The following is a 25395-nucleotide window of genomic DNA, read 5'->3' as shown; positions in this document are numbered from 1 at the left end:
GGCCCTCACCCCACTCCCCTCACACCTGTCCCCACGTGGCCCAACATGCTCCCACCACACCCACAGGACCGTCCAGGCCTCCGACCATCACAACCCCATCTAGATCTCCATCCTCTTGACCCACTCCAACCCCACCGGAATTCCAACCCTCACTCCCGCCAGCCCCTGGACCTCTGACCAAGCACCACGCGAACCTCAGAACAGCTCCCCCAACCCCCATCGATCTCCCCATCCCTCCCCAGATGCCCTAATCTTTAACCACAACCACACATCCCCACAATCCCAGACCTTCAAACCACCTCCACCCCACAAACCCAGACCTTCGGCCCCCGCATCACACCCCCCCAGCACCCCTCCTCACAATCCTGGACTTTTGAACCCACCCACCCAACCCCACCCAAAAGTCCAGACCTTCGAAACCCCATCACAAGCCCGGACCTTCGACACCACCACCCTCACCCCTCCCCATAAACCCGGACCTTCAAACCCCCACCTCACCCACAATGCCTTCTCACAACACTGGACTATCAACCTGCCCCCCTCTGAACTACCTGGGGGCCTTCGACCCCTCCGCCCCCAGAGCCCTGAGCCTTCTACCCATCCACGCCCAACCCCTCTCCACAGCCTCTGACTGGGTGGGGTAGGCAGGCACGAGAGCACGGGGCGGGGGACGTCAGGAAGGAGAGGGCTGTGGTTGGTGGTTAGGGTGTTCATCAGTTTGGGGGGTTTTCTGGTCAGAGTAGTCAGGTGATCGGGGGTTGAGAGGTCAGACTGAGTTCGCTGTCAGGGTAGTCGGGTCAGGGGGTAGTTGGGCATAGGTGATTTGGATCACAGGGGGAGTCATAAGGGCTGTGATTGTGGGGGAGTCGGTTGTGTAGTTACCCAAGAATTAGACTAGGTTTTAATCTATTCAGCATTTCCTGGTTAACCATTCAGATAAGTTCCGTGAAACCTCTGAAGTCTCGATCGCTAGTTCAGAGTTGGAGACATTCTTGGAAGTTTACAGCGAGCAGGGCATTGCCGATCGGAATGTGAGATTTCACGGGCAATTCCCATGTAGATCCATGTGGGACTTCCACAAGGTACTGAGGTGCATCTTCAGTCTTACGTCCAGTCTCCAATGATATGGAGCACAGAAGATTTGACCCATTATGCTTCAACCTCTCGTTTTTTTAAAAACTCCAATGCGTATAGGCCCTACCTGCTCAACCTTTCCTCATAAGACAATCCCTTCATCCCAGCACTCAACTTTCTCTGAACTGCCTCCAATGCACGTAGATCCATCTTTAAATAAGGAGACTAAAAAACTACACAGTCTCACTAATGCCCTGTACTGTTGCAGCAAGATTTCTCTACTTTTATACTCTAATCCATTGCAACAAAGGCCAACATTCCATTTGCCTTGTTAATTACTTGCTATACCCACATGCTAACTTTGTGTGACTCATATACGTAGACACCGAGATACCTCTATACCACTGCACCCTGCAGTCTCTCTCCATTAAATAATACTCGGCTTTCCTATTCTTCCCATCAAAGTGAACAACCTCACATCGTACCACATCATACTCCATCTCCCAGTTTTTCGCCCACTCACTTAACCTATTTATATTCTTCAGGCTCTGTGTCCTCCTCAAAACTTGCTTTTCTACCTATCTTTGCATTGTCAGCAAACCTGACTACAGTACACTCAATCTCTTCATCCAAGCGATTAATATAAATTGTACAGTAGAGACCCTAGCATGGATTCCTGTGACACTTGGTCAGTTACAGTTTGCCAACATGAAAATGACTCATTTATCCTGACTCTCTGTTTCCTATATGCTTTCCAATCCTCTATCCATGCTAATGCATTACTCCCAATACCAGGAGCTCTTATCTTGCATATCTTCTTTCTGTGGCACCTTATCGAATGCCTTTTGGAAATTCAAATACATTACATCTACTGGCTCCCCTTTATCTTCTCTGCTTGTTTCATCCTCAAAAAACTCTAACTTATCAAATACAATTTCCACAGATAAAACCATGTTAACTCTTCCTAATCGTATTATGATTTTCTATATGTCCTGCAACAACTTCCTGAATAACGCATTCCAACATTCTCCCAATGACAGATGTTAGGCTAAATGGCCTGCAGTTCTTTGCTTTTTGTCTCCCTTCTTTCTTGAATAGAGTTATTACACTTGTGGTTTTCCAATCCACTGGGACCTTTCAGAATCTCTAGAATCTACATGCCACTAAAATAGGACAACCAAGAATTGCTGTGGATCTGGAGTCACATGTAGGCCAGGCCAGGTGAGGGCAGCAGATTTCCTTCTCTAAAGGACATTAGTGAACCAGGTGGGTTTTTATGACAATCGACAATGGTTTCATGATTATCATCAGACTTTTAATTGCAAATTTTTATTTCTTACTGAATTCAAATTTCACCATCTGCCATAGTGGGATTCAAACCCTGGTCCCCAGAGCATTACCCTGAGTCTCTGGAATACCAGTATAGTGACAATACCACTATGCCACCACCTCCCCACCTATTGTTCTATATAGCAACAATTGTTTTTATATAAAGATCAAGGGGTATATTTCAACCCAAATTGATAAATTTTATTATATCCATAATGGCATCATATAGTAGATGCAGCTTTATATGATTATATCAAAGTGGTTAATCTGCACAAACGCCTTATATAATTAAACTAAAAGTTTAAACTTGCTACATAGTGAATACTTTTCAATTGTAGCCAGCAAATCAGCTGTATCAATTACATATTCTAATTCTAGCTAGACAGCCATAAAAGACTCTCAAAAATTGTATTTGCAAGGAGTTAGTGATCACAAACTGAGTTCACTGAATAAACTGCCATGGAGACACAACGACATATGTAATTTAAGAGCATAAAATAAACAGTCCTTAATACTCGCGTGGACCCATTCAAATTTTAAAAATTCAGGTCCACAAAAGATTAGTAGCACTACAAGGAATGCACTTAAAACTTAGGATTTACAGCTAAAAAGCTTCCAAAGGCAATTTTAAAAGGCAAATTCAAGTACCAACAGTAATGAAATAAGACATTTCTGGTTTAAACCATTATGTTTGTTACTTCTTTATTCTGAAATGAAAAACAAAATAAATTAGGTCAGAATGAAGCATCAGTTAATGAGCTAATAAGACAATCTTACCTTGGCAATTTGGGCTACTGCATTTGTACTTAAAGCTGCACTAGCAATGTCTTCAAGTTTACTTCGTGAAATTGCTGAGATGAAGTTTAAGTAATAGGACTCATAAAGCTGGTTCCGAAGATCCTACAAAAAAAATAGTTTTCATATAATTTAAAACCAATGTTCAAACATAGGAACTAAATTGAAAAATCAACACAATAAGGTAAACTTCTCAACATCAGTTAAAGTTTTACATACCAGGAATTATAAGAACCACATCTGTAACCTAAAAATCTGTTAATTACCTGGCAAACCCGGTCAACATTTTCTTCTGTTGGCATAACAAAATATATTGCTGGAACATCTGGAATAGGATCTCGATCAGAGTGCAATAGCCTGAAAAATTCAACTGCAATTTAAGATCAAAGTAAATACTGCACTATATATGTTAAATACATCAATACAGAGAAATGCATAGTTTCTTAAATTATAAGTACTGTATAATCAAAATTTGATTTTGTACAAAATATTTCATAAATACATTTTCAAATCAAAGTTTATGATTTGTTTTCTGACATGTTGCATTTATATTATGCATTTATCATAGTAAAATGTGTCAAGGTGCGTAACAAGGGCAATATCAATAAAAACATTTTTTACATGGAGGAGAAATCAAGGCAGGATGATCAGAGGTAGGTTTTCAGGAGCATTTTAAAAGAGGAGAAAGAGAGATGGCAAAGTTCAGGGAGGGAATTTCAAAGCTTACAGCCAAGGCAAGTGAAAGTACAGCTGCCAGTGTTGCGCTGTTAAACATCAGGGGTGCTCCAGAGGCAAAAATTGGAGGAGCTCATAGATCGCAATGGCTTGTAGGTCTACAGAAAGCTGGAGAGATAAGGAAGGACAGGATCTTGGAGGGATTTGAAAACAAAATGAGGATTTTAAAATTGTGTTGTCGGATGGGGAGCCAGTGAAGGTCAGCAAGCAGAGGGGTGATGGATGAATGGGATTTGGAGTAGGTTATGATACAGGAAGCGGGGTTTTAGATGAGCACAAGTAGGGTGGAACATGGGAGGCCAGCCAGAAGAGCATTCAAACAGTTAAGTCAAGATTGCATGGATGAGAATGTCAGCAGAAGAGCTGAGGCAGGTCAGAGTGAAGTGATGTTAGTGAGGTGGAAGATGATGGTGTAATATGTGGTCAGAAACTCATCTCGGGGTGAAACAAGTTGCCAGGGATTGCCACCATTTCCAAATGGTGGACTGGGAATGAAATTTGTGGCAAAAACCAAAGACAATGGTTTCAGTCTTCCCAACATAGAGGAGGAAATTTCTGTTTCTTCAGTATCAGATGTCAGACAAGCAGTACAACAAATCAGGGACAGTGGAGAGTTCCAAGCAGGCATGGATTAGAGTTGAATGTCATCAGTATACATGCAAATGATATTGTCAAAGGGAAATGAAAAATAAACGTGGGCCAAGGATAGATCCATGAGGAACTCCAGAGATAAAGCTAGAGTGGAAAGAGAAGCCATTCTCCATGATTCTCCAAATAAGATTAGATAAGAATGGAACCAGACTAAGGCTGTTTCATCCAATTGGATGATGGAGGAGAGACACGGAAGGAGGATGGTATGATCAAGTGTGTGGAAAGCTGCAGATTGAATGAGGTGACAACAATGAATAGTTTACCAATATCAGTCACAAAGAAGGTAATCTGTGACTTTAACAAGATCTGTTTCAGTACAGTAATAAAAGCAAAATACTGTGGATGCTGGAAATCTTGCAAAAAAACAGAAAGTGCAGGAAAATTGCAACAGGTCTGGCAGCATCTGTGGAGGCAAAAACAGAGTTCAAACTTTGAGTCCAATAGGACTCTTCTTTGGAACTGAAGGGAGGTAGAAATGTGATGCATTTATCCTGTTGAAAGGGAAAAGGGGGAAATAGAACAAATGGGGTGGCGGGATCTAAGACAGGTTACAGGGCGGGAGAGATTAAATAACAAACATGTTATGGAACAAAAGGCAAATGGAGTGGGAATGGTTGTGGTAAAGAAACAAAACATTTCCCAGACTGAGTATCAATGGCAGAATAATGAATGGCTTTGGCTGAAGGCAAAAGCATGAAAACAAAATGCAGAATGGCACTTGGCAAAAATTGAATCAAAATGGAAGACAAAGTTCATGGTCTAAAATTGTTGAGACTCAAAGGCTGTAAGATACCTAATCAGAAGATGAGATGCTGTTCCTCAAGCTTGCATTGAGCTTCACTGGAACACTGCAGCACGGTGAGGACAGAAATGTAAGCATGAGAGCAAGGTAGGGAATCAAAATAGAAAAGAAGGTCTGGATGATGCATGCAGATGGAGGTGTTCCACAAGGTGGTTGCCCAATCTGCATTTGGTCTCCTCAATGTAGAGGAGACCACATTATGAGCAGCGAATATAGTATACCAAAATGAAAGAATTACAAGTAAATCATTGCTTCGCCTGACAACACAGTACCATCGCCCTTGTCAGTTTGCTTGATAACAATGTTCAACAACTTCAGACCATGAACTCTCTCCTCCATTTTTATCCAATTTCTTTTATTTTTATTTATTTATTTTTTAAATTTATTTTTCTATCCTTTTCCCCTAACCACCAGCCCCCCAAAACACACACACAGGGCCATCTATCACTTGTTTTTATGTTTTGCTTTCACAGAGCGCTGATCCTTGCTCTGATAGTAACACAATTCACTTTACCTTTATGCCACTATCGGCACCTCCTTTAGTCTTTGACACTACATTAACATTCCACTTGTCCTGTGTCCATGACATCTTTGTCAAATTTCTCCTTAGCACCCACCTAGCCCTGACATTCTATTTTGCTCCACCTGCTCCAGTCCCTCTAAAACACCATGTTTCTACTTCTCTTTAAATCTGAAGAAGGCTCATACGGACTCGAAACATTAACTGTTTCTCTCTCCCCAGATACTGCCAGATATGCCGAGTTTTTCCAGCATTTTCTGTTTTTAGTTCAGAGGGAGACAGGTTAGAGTGTGTGAGGGAAACTGAGAAATTAAGACAGCTATGTCACACCAGCAGTTCTCAATGAAAAGATCAAAAGCATCTAAGAGGCCAGAGGGAAGAGTCCAGGTGAAGAGAGAATACTGGAGCCAGGTGAAAGGTTTCTCTAGTCAAGAGGGGGAACTCCTGCCCAAAAAAGTGAGTAGGGAGGCAAAGGCGACAGAAGAAGAACTCAAGTTGTACAACTACTGTTTCAGAGAAAGACACAAGTTCGGGACTAGGTAACTAATTCATTAATATTTGTTGCATCTACATGGTCTGATTGAGAAACTTTCTTGAAGAATTATTCTAGACCTTAGTTGCAGTTGGCCAAATATCAAAAACGTATCCGACAACTACAAAGGGCTCAGGGACGACATTTTTTTTTTGATATATTGCAGCTTCTTAACAAAACCAAAACTTCCAAACAAAACAACTTTGATTGATATGTGTCAATTTAGAATTAGAACTAGTTTGATATAAACAGATTTTTGAGATCCTTAACCTCTGGAAACATCATGTAGAATTATACAAACATTTAAGTTTATTTTTAAATTGCTGAGATATCGTTATAACAAGCATCACCAAAAAGAAAGGAAATTAAGATAGGTTATACTCTGTTATAGGACCATATGTCCATCATGCTCCAGCTTACACGATAGAAGTTCAAGGTTAAATTCATCTTACAAGTGCAAAGTGATGCCCATGTCTCTCAACTCTTTCACAGACAACAATGGTGAAATGATATCCTGACCAAATCGGTCATAAATCAGAATCTGTACAAGGAACAGAAAAAGTAGATTTGTTGCTTATATACAAATTATAGAGTGCTCACACAGTACTTCATTAATCTTAGCAACAGTTTCTAAGAGTGTATAAGCTTGAAATACAGGCAATTGAATGTTATTGGCCTATGTGTCAATAAATACATTATGAATACAGGTCGAGTATCCTTTATTCGTAAATCTGAAAACCAAGCACATCCAAAAACAGCACATATTTTGAATCTTATCGACCTTAAGCACGAGAAGTCTAGTTGTTTGTCTGCACTGTTTACCTTGCGATTTTTGTGGTGAATGTGTCAAAAAGAAACTTATTACAGTTACCCTGTATTTATTACTTAGTGATACATCTTACTTTTCAAGCCATTTTATTTACTTTAGACTATAGCTTAGGCTATTGTAAGTTTATATGTGGTATCTGAAAACCAAAATTATCTGAAATGCAATTGGCCAGAAGGTTTCTGATAAAGGATACTTATCCTGTACAGCAAAAAATCCCATTTTGCTTTTGACATTAGCAGCATTGAAATTGCGTAATGGAGAATTGAGGATGTCCTTTTTCCAAGCTAACCATAGACATGAGATTAACAATGATATGTTACTTGTGTACAGTTGTTCTTTTGTAACCATCTTAAATCTTTGTTTGGTGAGAAATTTGTACATATTGGCCTGGAAAGTTAGAAAAAATAAAAGCACTTCAAATCCCTGGGTAACTATAGTACAGACCCCTCCCCAACCCTCCATGGGACCGCCACTAACCACCTGACCTCCACCACCCCCACTGACAACCTGACCCCACCACCCTGACAAGACCCCTCACCCCCCCGCAATATACACCCGACCCTCACCCCTTCCCAAATGACCACATGACCTCCCGACCAACACCCCCGGCCCACACCTGACCACCCAACCACCCACCCCCCGCCACAACCGGCTAGCCACCCAGCACCATTAGACCAAAACCCCACTTCCCCCCCACAACTGACCACCTGACCCCCAGCCCCCTCCACTGACCCCCCAGCCACCCATCCCCCTCCCGCTGACCACTCACCCCCACAACTCTCCTCTAATACTACACACCTGCCTTACGAACATACCTTCTCCATTACTCCTGAAAGTGGCTGGATCTTTAAACTTACCTGCCTAATGCAGTTAGTCCCGTAAAAAAGGCTTACTTATCTCTGACTCTGCAGCCCTCGACTAAAAGCCTCAGGAGTTTGCAGCCCTACACAGTTCTCAGCCGGCCCGAGTCGGAATGTCAGGTGTGAAAGAATCGGCTGGATTACGAGGTAGGAGAGAGGAGTAGAGTGGCAATCCGACTCTGACTGCCACTCTGCAGAAATTCAAGACCATTCTGTTTCAGATTTGCAGTGATTCATGCAGCTTTAAAATTGTACAGAAATATAGGCTGCACAAGCACAATTCATTGAATTAGATATGAGCGAATATATCCAATGCTGCATTCCGCTACTATTATGTTTGCCATCTTCAATTTTTGTCAATCTAATGATGTCATGACTCAAGTTTCAAGGAACAGATTTTAAAAAGCTTTGTTTATAGCATTAGCAGGACACGTTATTTTTTGATTCAAGTGCATTTCCAGCAATTCTAGGTATGCAGAATATTTCCTCACCTTCCATACAGGTTCTGTGATGCTGTTTTTAAGAGGAATGACATTGAAGTTTAACATCCGTTTTAAAGCAGCTATGAAATAAAAGAAAAATGCTCATTGAATTTTGAACAGCAATAAAGCTCAAAGAAATTGAATCAGTTCTTACATTTCAAAAGTATTTTTAAATGACCTGTTATATTTTCACTAATTTATTACATTTAACACTCTACTAATAATATATAATTATCAGGAATAATACCACAAAATTTTAGAAGGCTCTAGACCAGTGATCTTCACTGCAAGTCACATGAGCCAGTGGTAGCTCCCTTCGACACTAAGTGCAGCTCCCTGACCAGTGGTGTAGTATTGCTGGATCCTCCAACCAGGGCCCAGAGAGCAAAGCATGGCGGTGCTGGGATCCTGGGGAGGAGAGACTGGCTGCGAGGTCAGGCATTCAGCCTCTGTGGGGTATGTGTTGGAGTGGGGGAAAGAGGGGGAGAAAAATGTATGCCTGTGTGGCAGTGAGTGCGTGAGAAAGAGAGAGAGAAAGGGTGCGTGTGAGAGACAGAGAGAGAGAGAGAGAGAGAGAGAAAGGGTGCGTGTGAGAGAGAGAGAGAGAGAGAAAGGGTGCATGAAAGAGAGAGAGAGAGAGAAATGGGTACGTGAGAGAGAAAGGGTGCATGAGAGAGAGAGAAAGGGTGCGTGAGAGAGAGAGAGAGAGAGAGAGAGAAAGGGTGCGTGAGAGAGAGAAAGGGTGCGTGAGAGAGAGAAAGGGTGCGTGAGAGAGAGAGAGAGAGAGAAAAGGGCACATGAGAGAGAGAGAGAGAGAAAGGGTACGTGAGAGAGAGAGAGAGAGAAAAGGTGCATGAGCGAGAGAGAAAGGGCGCGTGAGCGAGAGAGAAAGGGCGCGTGAGCGAGAAAGGGCAGCGAGTGAGCGCGCGCCCGGCAGTGAGTGAGCGCGTGCCTGGCAGTGAGTGAGCACGCGCCTGGCAGTGAGTGAGCGCGCGCCTGGCAGCGAGTGAGCAAGGCTGAAAGAGTAAGAGTAAGGTGAGTGAGAGAGAGGTGAGTGAGAGAGTGAGTGAGAGAGAGTGAGAGAGAGAGAGAGAGAGGTGAGTGCGAGAGGGAGTGAGGTGAGTGAGAGAGGGAGTGAGGTGAGTGAGAGAGGGAGTGAGGTGAGTGAGAGAGGGAGTGAGGTGAGTGAGAGAGGGAGTGAGGTGAGTGAGAGAGGGAGTGAGGTGAGTGAGAGAGTGAGGTGAGTAAATGAGAGAGTGAGGTAAGTGCGTGCATGGGACTTAGAGATTGAGTGTGTGTGTGAGAGATCCGTTTGTATCCAGGAAATGGGCCCACTCCTTTAGATGCAGTTGGCGACTGAAAGTGTTCAAGGGGCAGCCGCCATCACATTAGGATGTGGCATACAGATGTGTTCAACCAGCTCACAAGGAGAGAGAAACACATTCTGTAAATCCCTCACCCTAGCACTGAGCCGCAGCCAAGTCAGTCAACTTCAAGCCTGCATTCCCCCAGAAAGAACAATGTATTCTGCTTTTCGATTAATGTCCTTTCTTCCTTTGTGTTAGCGCACCAGGTGCAAATCAGGCAATGGCGCCTCTATTATAGTTGTTGCTCTCACACTGCAGGTTTTTTTGCCTGGAAAACAGTGAAGCAGTTCACATATGAAGAGTAAAGTATGATTTGTTGTCATAATTACAAGTGGAATGAAATATAAAAACAGGGAAGTATTGCAGCTGTTAAAGGACCTTGGCGAGACCAGATCTTGAGCATAATGTGTAGTTTTGGTCTCCTTAGTTGAGGGAGGATATAATTTCATTAGAAGTGGTTCAGAAAAGGTTCACTTGACTTATTCCTGGGATGAAGGGATTATCTTACGAAGGAAGGTTGAATAGGTTGGGCCTATAACCATCGGAGTTTAGAAAAACAAGAGGTGATTGTATGGAAACATATAAGATCTTGAGGGTCTTCATAGGGTGGATACAGGGAAGATGTTCCTCTTGGAGGGTGGAGACTGCATCATTAAATTAAATTTAGAATCCCATGTTCACTGCTGAGTTGAATAGATTTTTGATAAACAAGGGAATCAAGAGTTATTGGGGGGCAGACAGGAACATGGGTTTAAGACCACAACCAGATTAGCCATGATCTTATCAAATGGCGCAGCAGCCTCAAGGGACCTACCTACTCCTGCCCCTAAATCTTATGTTTCCACAGATTTATTCACAGAGTGAATCATTACAGGTATATTGCTCCTAGCTTGACTCACACTGTGTCAGTAAGTGTCTCTCTATATATGCTCAATAACCAACCAATGCCTTCCACCTGTATATATTTAAAAGTTAATTGTATCAACTGAGGCTAAAGAAAAAGAGAACCCGTCAACAGTTAATATGCACAATATTTCAAAACAAACCAAAGAAAAAATGACTTTCCATATACTGTACAAAGCATTACAAGATGCACTGCTTCTAGGTCCAACAGTTTCTTTGTTTCACAAAACGATGTGCTTGTACTATCATCCCATGACTTGAAAATTTCCTTTCTCTTCAGCATTTGTTTCAAGACAGCAAGGTCAATCTTTAATCTTTTCTCACCGTCTTTTTGTAGAGTATATGTTTTCCCACAAGCAATAATTATCTACATAACATTCAATGGGCAAACTTTTGTCAGTATGACCCAAAAATATTTGACAAATAGAATCCTATGTTCACTGCTTCCATGAGAGCCAATGTACCAAAAATATTATGAGACCAACTGCCCACAAATACCCACCCGGAAGATTACTAAAAATGACTAATTTCATAAGCTAAAAAAAAAAAGGTGCGTGCTTTGGAAGATGAAAACCAAAAGTTTCAAGAAAAGTAGACTGACAAGATTTTCTTTGTGCTTAATGAAACGTGTATGAAGCAGGTTTGTTTAATTTGTTAGCACAGCTGTTTAGAAAGCCATTACACAATAGCGCATGCAAGCTTCAGTGAAAATTACCCAACTGGGAGTAACCTAAGAAAAAGTGAGATTGAGCAACTTGCTGTTTCGTTTAAAGGCCAGCAGAAAATAATACAGAAATTGAGTTCCATTGCAGTGTGTTTGACAGAAGGAACTTCTGAAATCGCTTGGATTTTAGCAAGACAAAAAGGCATTTACTGATGCAGAGATCATTAAGGAGTATTTTCTGGCTTCTGCTGAAATCCTGTATGCCAATTTTAACAACAAAAGTGCAATCCTAAAGCAAATAAAAGGATTTCAACTGTCTGACACAATAATGAAAAAGGTGGAGGAAATCAGAAAAGAAATCTGACAACAGTTAACTACAGGTCTTTTGGCAGCGCTTTGTTTTAGTATAGCAATGGATGAAAGTACAGATATATGTGACGCCCCACAATCATGTCTGGGTTCATTTTCCCAAAGAATTATTACTTTGTGAAGAACTGTTGTGTTTAATACCTTTGAAAGGTCAGACAAAAGGGGAAAATATTTTGACTGGCCTCCCTGATTGTCTTGTAGAGAGCAACCTGGATTGGACAAAGTCTACATCTGTGGACACAGGCAGTTCACCAAATATGTGAGGGAGGGAGAATGGATTAATCAGCCTGATGAGAGAGCGAGAGGAAATACCTAAATTCACCATGTTTCAATACATTATACATCAAGCACTCGGGGGTAAACTAAAAAATAGTGAAATGCTAAATATCATGCAGTTGGTTGTAAGTTTTTCATTTTATTGTTTCAAGAGCACTGAATCGCAGGAAGTTTCGAGTATGACTGGAAGAGTACAGTGACCCAGTAATGCACAATGAAGTGAGATGTGGCAAGGTCCTTGAAAGATTTTTGGGTCTCCTCCCACAGATTTGTGAATTTCTTGAAAGCAAGGGGAAGGAGGAGAAAGACTTGGAAAATCCAGGCTGGATAATAAAGCTGGAATTTTTGACCGACATCTTGTGCCACTTGAATGAATTAAATCTTCAGTTGCAAGGGAAACAGAAACTTCCCAGTAACACGTTGCATTGTAGTAATCACTTTTCAAAACAAGATTACAAAATTATTTATTCCCGACACGTGCTTTGTTCACTTTGCAAAACTCGGGACAGTGACCTCAGAAAATCCAGAGCTTTTGAAACATTTCAAGTACAATTCATTTGTACATGTTTTGTTGAAATAGAGGGTGGAATTTGAGTCTAGATTTAAAGATGTCATGGAGTACAAGGAGTTCTTTAATTTCACTGAGAACTTCTCTCTATGTAGCAGTGTCATCTGTGTCATCGGTTATCACCGACTTTTGGTCAGATCGTGCTAATTTGGAGGTTGAAATTGTGGAACTTCAGACAGTTGACATCATGAAGTCTGAACTTAAGACAGGCGTTTATCATTTCTGGAACATGGTCCCTGGCACACAATACCTATATCTGAAACAGTGTGTGCAAAAAGTGCTGTCATTTCTTTTGTCAGTTATGTATATCTGCGAATCTACCTTTTCAACAATGAATATTGTGAAAAGAAAATGAATATTTGTTCTGCCTTACTTGGATCACAATGACAGACTACATCTACTGCATGAAGAATATTGTGTAAACATTCACTTCCTCCGCCACTGACGCAGAGTAGCAGCAGTGTGTACCATCTAAAAGATGCAATGATGCAAGGCTCCTGAGACAGCACCTTCCAAGCCCACGACCACTACCATCCAGAAGGACAAGGGCAGCAGATAGATGGGAACACCACCACCTGGAAGTGCCCCTCCAAGTCACTCACCATCCTGACTTAAGAACATAAGAAATAGGAACAGGAGTAGACCATACGGCTCCTCGAGCCTGCTCCACCATTCAATAAGATCATGGCTAATCTTGCGTTTTGACTTCCACATTCCCATCTAACCCAAAAACTTTTGATTCCCTTGCTTAACAAGAATCTATCTACCTCTGCCTTAAAAATATTCAATGACCCTGCCTCCACCACCTTCTGAGGCAGAGAATTCCAAGGTCACACAACCCTCAGAGAAAACGTTTCTTGGAAAAATATCACCGCCGCGGCTGGGTCAAATCCTGGAACTCCCTTCCTAACAGCACTGTGGGTGTACCAACACCACATAGACTGCAGCGGTTCAAGGCGGCAGCTCACCATCACCTTCTCAAGGGCAACTAGGGATTGGAAATAAATGCTGGCCCAGCCACCAAAGACCACATCCCATGAATGAATTTTTTTTAAAAGTCAGTCAAGGAGCAAGAGGCACACTTTCGCTCTTCCAGTTTTTAAAGTAAGTTATGCATTATTCAGTTTTTAAAAAGTTTACTTGCGTAGGTGCATTTTTAATTCCTTATATTTTCCTGGTTATTGTTTTATAAATGCTGCATACCTTAATTGTACGTGTATTTATCTTTGAGTATAATGTGATTTTTTTTTAGTTACATGCGTTGCTCTGTAACATTACATCATGAAAGAGTAGGAAGCAATGATAATTTAGAAGTCGATGTGGATCTCATATGCAGGTTTTTTCTAAAGCAGCCATTGCTTGAAAAATAGTGAAGATCGCTGATCTATACATTGGCTGTGGAATACTTCACTAGCAAATGAACCAAACATGAATAAAAACTTGTCAACTTGAGGAAGGGGAATCAAAGGCAAGAACAAAAGACAGAAAGCGGAATAAGAAAAGTTATAGGGAAATCAAGGGCAAGAGTCAAACAGGGCCTCAGTGAAAAATAGTAGGAACGGGACAAGGAATGTTAAAAAGACAAGCCTTAAGGCTTTGGGCCTTAACGCAAGGGGCATTCGCAATAAAGTGGATGAATTAACCGCGCAAATAGATGTAAACAGGTATGATATAGTCGGGATTACGGAGACATGGCTGCAGGGTGACCAGGGATGGGAACTAAACATCCAGGGGTATTCCATATTTAGGAAGGACAGACAAAAAGGAAAAGGCGGTGGAGTTGCATTGCTGGTTAAAGAGGAAATTAACGCAATAGTGAAGAAAGATATTATCTCCAACAATGTGGAATCTGTTTGGGTAGAACTGAGGAACACTAAGGGGCAAAAAACGTTAGTGGGGGTTGTATACAGACGCCCAAACTATAGTGGTGATGTTGGGAATGGCATTAAACAGGAAATTAGAGATGCATGTAATAAAGGACCATCTGGAAATATGGGTGACTTTAATATTCATATAGATTGGGCAAATCAAATTAGTAACAATACCATAGAGGAGAAATTCCTGGAGTGTATACGGGATGTTTTTCTGGACCAATACGTTGAGGAACCAACGAGAGAACAGGTCTTCCTCAACTGGATATTGTGTAATGAGAAAGGAATAATTGGCAATCTAGTTGTGCGAGGCCCCTTGGGGATGAGCGACCATAATATGATAGAATTCTTCATCAAGATGGAGAGTGACATAATTGATTCTGAGACTTGGGTCCTGAATCTTAATAAAGGAAACTACGATGGTATGAGGCACGAGATGGCTATGATGGATTGGGAAATGTTACTTAAAGCAATGACAGTGGATAGGCAAACATTCAAAGAGCGTATGGGTGAACTGCGACAATTGTTTATTCCGGTCTGGTGCAGAAGTAAAACAGGAAAGGTGGCCAAACCATGGCTTACAAGGAAAATTGGAGATAGTATTAGATGCAAGGAAGAGGCATACAAATTGGGCAGAAAAAACAGACCTGAGGATTGGGAGCAGTTTAGAATTCAGCAAAGGAGGACCAAGGGATTGATTAAGATGGGGAAAATAGAGTACGAGAGTAAGCTTGCAGGGGACATAAAAACTGACTGTAAAAGTTTCTATAGGTATGTGAAGAGAAAAAGATTGGTGAAGACAAATGTAGGTCCCTTACAGTCAGAAACAGGGGAATTTATAATGGAGAACAAAGAAATGGCTGAACGACTAAATACATATTTTGGTTCTGTCTTCACAAAGGAGGACACTAATAACATACCAGAAATGTTGGGGAACACAGGGTTTAGTGAGAGGGAGGAAATGAAAGAAATCAGTATTGGTAGGGAAATGATATTGGGGAAATTGATGGGATTGAAGGCCGATAAATCCCCGGGGCCCGAATCTACATCCCAGAGTACTTAAGGAAATGGCCCTAGAAATAGTGGATGCATTGGTGGTCATCTTCCGAGATTCTATACTTTGGAACAGTTCCTACAGATTGGAGGGTACCTAATGTAACCCCACTATTTAAAAAGGGAGGCAGAGAGAAATCAGGGAATTATAGATCAGTCAGCCTGATGTCAGTAGTGAGGAAAATTCTAGAGTCCATCGTAGATGATTTAATAGCTGAGCACGTGGAAAACAGTGGCAGAATCAGACAGAATCAGCATGGATTTATGAATGGAAAATCATGCTTGTCAAATCTACTGGAATTTTTCAAGGACGTAACTGGTAGAGTTGATGAGGGTGAACCAGTGGATATGGTTTATTTGGATTTTCAGAAGGCTTTTGACAAACTCCCACATCAGAGATTGATGTGTAAAATTAAAGCGCATGGGATTGGGGGTACTGTATTGAGAGGGACAGAAAACTGATTGGCAGACAGGGAACAAGGAGTAGGAACAAACGGGTCTTTTTCCGAAAGGCAGGCAGTGACTAATGGGGTACCGCAGGGATCGGTGCTGGAACTCCAGTTATTCACAATATATATTAATGATTTAGATGAGGGAATTAAATGTAATATCTCCAAATTTGCAGATGACACAAAGCTGGGTGGGAGGGTGAGCTGTGAGGAGGATGCAGAGATGCTTCAGTGTGAGTTGGACAAGCTGAGTGAGTGGGCAAATGCATGCCAGATGCAGTATAATGTGGATAAATGTGAGGTTATTTATTTTGGTAGCAAAAACAGAAAGGCAGATTATTATCTGAATGGCTATAAATTGAGAGAGGGGAAAGTGCAACGAGACCATGGTGTCCTTGTACACCAGTCGCTGAAGGAAAGCATGCAGGTGCAGCAGGCAGTAAAGAAGGCAAACAGTATGCTGGCCTTCATTGCCAGAGGATTCGAGTACAGGAACAGGGATGTCTTGCTACAATTGTACAGGGCCTTGGTGAGACCACACCTAGAATATTATGTGCAGTTTTGGTCTCCTTATCTGAGGAAGGATGTACTTGGTATAGAGGGAGTGCAGCGAAGGTTTGCCCGACTGATTCCTGGGATGGCGGGATTGACATATGAGGAGAGATTGAGTTGATTAAGATTATATTCGCTGGAGTTCAGAATATGGGGTGATCTCAAAGAAATCTATAAAATTCTAACAGGGCTAAACAGTGTAGATGCTGGAAGGATGTTCCCAATGGTGGGGGAGTCCAGAACCAGGGGTCACAATCTGAGGGTATGGGGTAGACCATTTAGGACTGAGATGAGGAGAAATTTCTTCATCCAGAGAGTGGTGAGCCTGTGGAATTCGTTACCACAGAAAGTAGTTGAGACCAAAACCTTGTATGTTTTCAAGAAGGAGTTACATATAGCTCTTGGGGCAAAAAGGATCAAAGGGTATGGGGAGAAAGCGATAGCAGGCTATTGAGTTGGATGATCAGCCATGATCAAAATGAATGGCGGAGCAGGCTCGAAGGACCGAATGGCTTACTCCTGCTCCTAGTTTCTACATTACTTCTTCTGATTCCTTATTTAATCCTGTAATTCTCCTTTAAACTAAAAATTCTCTTCTCCAAGGCTGCCACTCTTGGGTCTGGTATCACCATTTGCTTACCCAAAATGGGTCTGGCTCTTCTAATTTTCTGTCCATGGCTGTTTGTTTTTGTTAATAGTTACAGCTTTAAATGTCATTTCCCCTTCCTGTTCCTATGGTTTTTGACTTTTGCGTGTTTTTACAGTTTTGACGGGCTCTTTGGCAATCAACCTCCTCATTCCCTTCCAAAGCTTTCAAACTGTATTTTTTTTTTGCAGGCCTTCCATTTTTAACTTTTTTTTTTGCTTACAACTATCTTCCAACTTCTGTAGTCTGTTGAGCCCCAGGACTGCCACTTGCTATACTACAATGTAAGTACAGCTTCTTTTTTGTAATTTTGCTCACCATTCTGTGATCTGACCAGGTTCCTTCACTCTGCGTCACTCAGGGTCTTGCAATGGACCTCCACTCACTCTGGTAGATTCTTCAACTTTCAAATCTGTAGTGAAGCTTCTTCAACTGTTTCTTCAGCTTTTCTTCTTCAGCGCATGTCTCTCTGGTCATGCTTCAGCTACTTTTAGTTTTTCTTATCTTGGGATCCTGTTCTGGGTTCATCGTTTAAATGCCACCTTTCATACCACCGCTGATCACCATGTTGTGTTATGGGCTCATTTGGTGTCTCATTGATGAGATCTTGAGGCTTGCATGTTTAAACGTGAACCATTTATAGGTAATCCTTAACTATGTTCAGATCCCAGTTACTGCCATGCACGGTCCTGCTCCCATGCAGATTCCTTCTAGACTGCTCTGAGTCTATTACCATGTGACTCTATACATTATACCATGGGCGGTGCTATTCTCCAGTCCCACATTAACCCCTGCTCTGTTGAGCACCTTTACTTTACAATGGCATGCAGGCACACACAACAGGCAGCATATAGATGGGAATAGGAGGGGGGACCAAGGATAGATCCATGGGAGATTCCAGAGGTAATGGTACATGCGCAATAAGAGAAGCCATTGTACATTATTCTCTACCCACAATGGGACAGATATGATTGGAATGCAATGAGTCCAGCTAAGGACCATTATTCTGCTGAGTTTAGCATTTTACTGGTCTTTTCAGTTGAGGACTCAAATGTGAGTCTTAATAAACTTCCACACTAAAACCTGCTTTACCCAAAGCCTCAATAAAATAATGTTGACATTATTAAACAACTAAAAATCATGAAAAACAGAAAGAATAAAATACTGAGTTATAAATTCAAACTCCACATAGAGTAGTGTCCGTTTCTACTCCATGCTGCAGTATTTGCTCACTAACTTGTTTTCCCTTCATTTAAATGTATCATTTGTGCCAAATAAGCAGCCCACTCTCAGCAACAGTGCTGCAAAGAAGAACAGGTGATCTAAACATTACAAATGAGATTTTTTTCTACTACTTTAAGAAGTGACATCCATCACTGTTGCATCATTTAAGATCTGCAATAATAACTCCAGGTTTCTAGGACTGTCATTTTTAACTTTTTTTTTGCTTACAACTATCTTCCAGCTTCTGTAGTCTGTTGAGCCCCTGGGACTGCCACTTGCTATACTACAATGTAAGTACAGCTTTTTAGTAATTTTGCTCACCATTCTGTGATCTGACCAGGTTCCTTCACTCTGCGTCACTCAGGGTCTTGCAATGGACCTCCACTCACTCTGGTAGATTCCTCAACTTTCAAGTCTATAGTGAAGCTTCTTCAACTGTTTCATCAGCTTTTCTTCTTCAGCGCATGTCTCTCTGGAGACATGAACACTGAATTTTACAAGACAGTTATGTTTTGAAAAGTACCAGGGGGAGAGAAACTCAAACAGAAATCCACTAAAGTGGGGTGGCAGTTTTAACATCTTTTCAGTTTCTCACAGAGAAAGGGCAGTTGCTGTTTGAGATGCAGAGAGAACCTAACTACTGCTGTGGGAAAGCAGGGTGAGTTGTTTATATGGTAATGACCAAGCAGGTGTTGGTGAGAGTTTGGTTTCTGTTAAAAAGGGAACAAAACAGATGAAGCTCTTGAAGATTTAAGGAACATAGAGTTGATAAGGTATGCCTTGCTGGTGGTAATCATATTGAGGAGAACACAGGCTGATTGAAATGATTGTTCAACAAAACTGGAAGATTCAACCTGGCATGGCGGGGAACCTCTTCTGGCGAACTGGGACTGTTCCTGTAATCCTACATATTGACCAGAAGTGTGATGTTGCATGGAAATGTTTTGTAAGACATATTTTGGTTGTGCAAGTTGGTGAATGCTAAATGTACCTTTTTTTTTAGTTTGGTGTTTAGTTGCTTGTTAAATAATGTTTGATCTAGGTTGATTTTAGGTTGCTTGTTACAGTAAAAGTCTTAGAGATACAGGATCAGCACGATCACTAATGTTGACAGGTGAAGGGAATTTCGGTCCGGAAAGTTTGCTAAATAAAAACATATCAATATGGTGAACAAAAACTGGAAAAACTCAGCAGGCCTGACAGCATCCGTAGAGAGAGAAACAGAGTTGACGTTTCAGTATGTATGACTCTTCTTCAAAGCTAAAGTAAAAACGTGATGAAACTTATACTGTTTAAGGGGAGTGGAGCAGGTGAAGCTGAACCCCTCTTAAACAATATAAATATCATCACATTTCTGCTTCTCTTTAGCTGTAACCTATTGACAGTGTAGATTTCTTATTAGGAAATAATTTGGCTGGGGATAGGGCATTGTCATCTTGGGAAAGTCCATTTGAGACTGTTGAAACCAAAGTTGTCCAGGGAAAGCCAAGTGACTTGAAAGAATCAATGATTTTTTGCAACCCTGCTGCAAGAATTAATGTTTTGACTAAAGATGTGTCCAAAGAATCAGAAATCCAGCCTGCTAATTATAAAAGGACATTGGAGCGTCAGGCCGAAAATAAAAAGTTAATGGCAGTTGGAGACGAGTTAAAGCCATCTAAATTAAAAATGCAGAGAAGACAAACAACATCTAGAAAAGCAGATAGCAACAGTGCACAAAGCTAATGATGAAACAAAGGAAAAGAATGCTTTGAAGAGTGGAAATGCTGGAATCAATGATGATACAATAGAACTGCGAGGAAGGATATGTGTTCTTGTACATTGATTAAAACTTCAAAATGAAGAGGCAATCACTCTTGATAGAACAAAATTAAACAAAAATCAATGGGAAGATGAAAAGAAAAAAATTCAAATTTATAAGCTGAATAAAATGGAGTATCAAGCTTTCTTAGATGAACATCAACATAACCTTAATGATGTTCTTAAAGCAGCTAAAGAGGATGTTACTCAACAGCAAAATGACCTGCTTGTACGAAAGGAGGCAGTGTTCAACTTAAGCCTCCTGGAAAAGAACACCAAATATTAGATCATGGAAAAAAACTTAAAGACAAAAGTGTTCTTGAATTTAAACAGCATGAGGTGAATTCAATTGTTATGAAAGGTACAATCAGATTTTTGGCTGGTTGAATTTTTTTCCAGGCAAAGTTTCTTGATTCATGCAATGCCTCTTGCAATCAGGGCCACTTGCTCTTAGACACAACCTTTTCTTGGTGTAACAGGTGGTCTCGATTGTATGTGGGCATGTATATTTGCCAATACGGATATGAAAGTGAAAGTTGATCCAATTTTAATCAGAAAAGCGTGACATTATCAAACATACACACCACTTGTGAACAAATAACTGACAATTACCAGTATCATAAAGACATAATGCACTAAAACTTTTTTAACTCAAGCTATGTGAAACAAAGTAGTCTTTCCTTTTGAAACACAAATGCCCCTGTTCCAGGGAAGACCATACTTCTGTTTAAAGAACTAACGTCTATGGAAATGACAGATAAATAGGCATACAGTAACAAACGCTTGGTGCTAACATCAGCAACTCCCCTTCTACCACCGGCTTCATATTCAAATCAATTCCGATTTCTGTCACTACTATCTTAGGCCTGACACAAAAGCCGAGCAGCTGTACACCACCAATCGGTTACTTTTCCACACTATGACTCTGTCAGCGTGGCCGGAATTTCCAATAACTACTCCAGGCTCTGTCGGCACTGTTAAAGACAGTTGTTAACTACTCACCGATCTGCTTCTCTCGCACGGACGCCGCCATCTTTGCTGTGCCTTGATGACGCTGCACAGGATGACGTGGCAGCTCCAGCTCGGAGTCTGCGTGATATCGTAATCACGCAGTCACAGAATTGCTAGGGTTCGGAAGGAAGATATTCGGTCCATCGTGTCTGCACTGGCTCTGAGCATTTTAACTTAGAGAAATTTCCTGCCTTTTCCCCATAACCCTGAACATTGTTTCTATTTAAATAATCATCCAATGCCCTCTTCAATGCTTCAATTGAACCACCTACCACACTTCCAGGCAGTGCATTCCAAACCCTAACTACTGGCTGTATGAAAAAGGTTTTTCTCACTTCGCATTTGCTTCCTTTGCAAAACACTTTAAAACTGTGCCTTCTGGTTCTCAATCCGTTTACAAGCAGGAACAGTATCTCCCAATCTACTTTGTCCAGACCCCTCATGATTTTGAAAACTTCCATCAAGTCTCCTCTTAGCCTTCTCCTTTCCAAGGAAAACAGTCTCAACTTTACCAATCTTTCGTCATAACTGAAGTGTCTCATCCCTGGAACCATTCTCCTAAACCTCTTCTGCATGATCTCCAATGCATTCACACCCTTCCTATAGTGTGGCGCCCAGAACTATACACAATGTTCCAGCTGAGGTCTAACCAGTGTCTTATATATGTTCATCATAACCTCCCTGCTTTTGTACTCTCTTCCCGTACTAATGAAATCTAGAATACTGTATGCTTTAGAAACAGCTCTCTCTAACTGCCCTGCCACCTTTAATGACTTATGTACATATACACCCAGGTCTCTCTGGTCCTGCACACCCTTTAGAATAGTACCCTTTATTTTATACTGTCTCTCCATGTTCTTTGTACCAAAGTGTATCACTTCACACTTCTCCACATTGAACTTCATCTGCTACCTATCTGCCCACTCCATCAATGTGGCAATGTCCTTTTGAAGTTCTACACTGTCCTCCTCACAGTTTACAATTCTCCCAAATTTTGTGTCACCCGCAAACTTTGAATTTGTCCCCTGCACACCAAGATCTAGATCATTTGTATATATATCAGGAAAAGCAGGGGTCCCAATACTGACCCCTGGGGAACTCCACTACAAACATTCCTCCAGCCCGAAAAATACTCATTAACCATTACTCTCTGTTTCCTATCCCTCAGCCAATTTTGTGTCCATGTTACGACTGTCCCTTTTATTCCATGACCTATAACTTTCCTAACAAATCTGTTCTGTGGCACTGTATCGAACACCTTTTGAAAGTCCATACTCACCACATAAATGGCCTTGGCTTCATCGACCACCTCTGTTACCTCTTCAAAAAACTCCAGCAAATTAGTTAGACACAGAATTTCCATTAACAAATCCATGCTGACTCTTCCAAATCAATCCACATTTTTCCATGTGACTATTAATTCTATTCCGAATAATTGTTTCTGGAAGTTTCCCCACCACCGAAGTTAAACTGACTGGTTTGTAATTACAGAACAGATCTTTACAACCTTTTTTGAACAAGGGTGTAATGTTTGCAATTCTCCAGTGCTCTGGCATCTCCCCTGAATCTAGGGAACATTGAAAGATTATTACCAGTGCCTCTGCATTTTCCACTTTCGCTTCCTTCAATATTCCTGGTTGCATCTCATCTGGTCCAGGTGCCTTACCAACTTTAAGAACCAACAGCTTATCCAATACCTCCACCTTATCAATTTTAAACGCTTCTAGTGACTGAGTTTCCTCTTCTGTCACCATGGCCTGGGCAGCATCTGCCGCATGGGTAAAGACAGATACAAAATAATCATTTAATACCTCAGCCATGCCTCTTGCCTCTATATGTAAATCCCCTTTTTGGTCCCGAATCAGCCCCACTCCTTCTTTTACCACCCTTTTACTACTGATGTGCTTATAGAATACTTTGGGATTTCCTTTTATGTTACGTCTGTTTTCATAAACCCTCTTCGCTTCTCGTATTTACTTTTTCACATCTCTTCTGAACCTTCTTTTTTCAGGTTGGTTCTCAATTGTATTTGCTATCTGACAACTGATGAAAACATACCTTTTCTTCTTTAACTTAAGTTCTATCTCCTTTGTCATCCAGGAAGCTCTGGATTTGTTTGTCCTACCCTTCCCTTCTGAGGGAACATAACTTGACATTGCCCAAACCATCTCCTCTTTGAAAGTAGCCCATTGTTCAGCTACTATTTTTCCCTCCAATCTTTGGTAACCCCCGAAAGTGAGGCTGCAGGGTGACTTGGATACAGTGTAAAGTACTTGTGGACTTGTTGGAGTGTGAAAGCAGACTCTCTCTTGTCTTAACTAAATGCTGAATTAAATGACAAAACAACGCTAGAACGGGATTTTATGCACCTCAGCATATGGCAGGAGATATCATGGAAATACTACTCATAATTTTCTGAACTATTTTCTCAACAAGAACTGTGTCAAATGACTGGAGCATGGCAAATCTTGGAAAGTTCACGGTTACTGCCAGTTCAAGAAAGATGAAAAAAAAACATGAAATTATAGACCATTCAGATTTTCCTCAATTTTAAGTAATCCCCAGAGTATACTTTATGGAATGAAATTCGTGAATACATAGGTATGGACTGTTTGTTGGACAAATTTAATTCAAGAAATGAAAGGTAAAGGAAAGGCAGTGGATGCATATACAAATTTTCAAGTAGTATTTGATAAGTTGCTAGTTGTGAACCTGCTATCAGAGAGAATGTAGATGCATGAATAATGAGGCATCCAGAAGAGAATATATTGGGACTAAAGCATGTTCTTCAATTTAGAAAGGTGTGATCACGGCATTAACTAGCAATCTACAATGTAGTCTACTTGGTTTCCAGATTAAGGCACAAGAACAAGAATCTCAAAATTGGCTGATACCAAATTAAAATGAAAAATATATTTCTCAGCCAATTCCATGCCGCATCCCTTTTCAAGACATTTCTATCTGATTTTCATTTTCCCACATCAAAGAACAAAGAACAAAGAACAAAGAAAAGTACAGCACAGGAACAGGCCCTTCAGCCCTCCAAGCCTTAGCCAATCATATTGCCCGTCAACTAAAACATTTTGCAGTTCTGGTGTCCGTATCCCTCCATTCCCATCCTATTCATGTATTTGTTAAGCTGCATCTTAAACACCACTATCGTACCTGCTTCCATCACCTCCTCTGGCAGCGAATTCCAGGCACTCACTACCCTTTGCGTAAAAAACTTACCCCGCACATCTCCTCTATAGTTTTCTCCTCTCACCTTAAATCTATGTCCCCTAGTAATTGACTCTTGCACCCTGGGAAAAAAATTTCTGGCTATCTACTCTGTCCATGCCACTCATAATTTTGTAAACTTCTATCAAGTTGCCCCTCAATCTCTGTCACTCTAGTGAAAACAATCTGAGTTTCTCCAACCTCTCCTCATAGCTAATAACCTCCAGAGCAGGCAGCATCCTGGTAAACCTCCTCTGCACCCTCTCCAACGCCTCCATATCCTTCTGGTAATGTGGCGACCAGAATTGCACGCAATATTCCAAGTGTGGCCTAACCAAGGTTCTATACAGCTGCAGCATGACTTCCCAGCTTTTACACTCAATACCCCTGCCAATGAAGGCAAGCATGCCATATGCCTTCCTAACTACCTTATCCACTTTCAGTGACCTGTGGACCTGTACACCCAGATCCCTCTGCCCGTCAATGCACTTAAGGGTTCTGCCATTTACTGCATAATTCCTGCCTGTATTAGACCTTCCAAAATGCATTACCTCGTATTTGTCTGGATTAAACTCCATCTGCCATTTCTCCACCCAACCGATCTATATCCCGTTGTATCCTTTAACAATCCTCTTCACTATCTGCAACTCCTCCAACCTTAGTGTTGTCTGCAAACTTACTAATTAGCCCAGTTACATTTTCCTCCAAATCATTTATGTATACCACAAACAGCAAAGGTCCCAGCACTGATCCCTGCGGAACTTTACTAGTCACAGCTCTCTATTCAGAAAAGCACCCTTCCACTGCTACCCTC

At 41.3% G+C, this 25395-nt stretch overlaps 1 protein-coding gene across 4 annotated transcripts in view; it reads right to left on the bottom strand.

Moving 5' to 3' along the window:
- Positions 1 to 21420, bottom strand: part of scfd1 (sec1 family domain containing 1) — a 247864-nt gene extending 226444 nt beyond the window's left edge. For 2 of the 4 annotated variants that reach the window (XM_041214895.1, XM_041214894.1), the window contains exons 1-5: positions 21354 to 21416; positions 8619 to 8689; positions 6891 to 6979; positions 3465 to 3555; positions 3181 to 3303 (exon numbers count right to left, since the gene is read on the bottom strand). In XM_041214895.1, coding sequence (XP_041070829.1) covers positions 3181 to 3303; positions 3465 to 3555; positions 6891 to 6979; positions 8619 to 8689; positions 21354 to 21384 — 405 coding nt within the window. In that variant the 5' untranslated portion in view covers positions 21385 to 21416. Of the gene's footprint in view, positions 1 to 3180; positions 3304 to 3464; positions 3556 to 6819; positions 6980 to 8618; positions 8690 to 21353 lie in introns of all 4 variants that reach the window. The other 2 variants (XM_041214893.1, XM_041214896.1) reach the window with 2 other exon arrangements.
- Positions 21421 to 25395: the final 3975 nt, after the last annotated feature.

This window comes from Carcharodon carcharias, chromosome 20 (assembly GCF_017639515.1).
Source record: "Carcharodon carcharias isolate sCarCar2 chromosome 20, sCarCar2.pri, whole genome shotgun sequence".
In the NCBI taxonomy this organism is placed as follows: domain Eukaryota; kingdom Metazoa; phylum Chordata; class Chondrichthyes; order Lamniformes; family Lamnidae; genus Carcharodon; species Carcharodon carcharias.
Note: the sequence above shows the minus strand (reverse complement) of the source record. Positions and strands in the feature narration are given on the sequence as shown.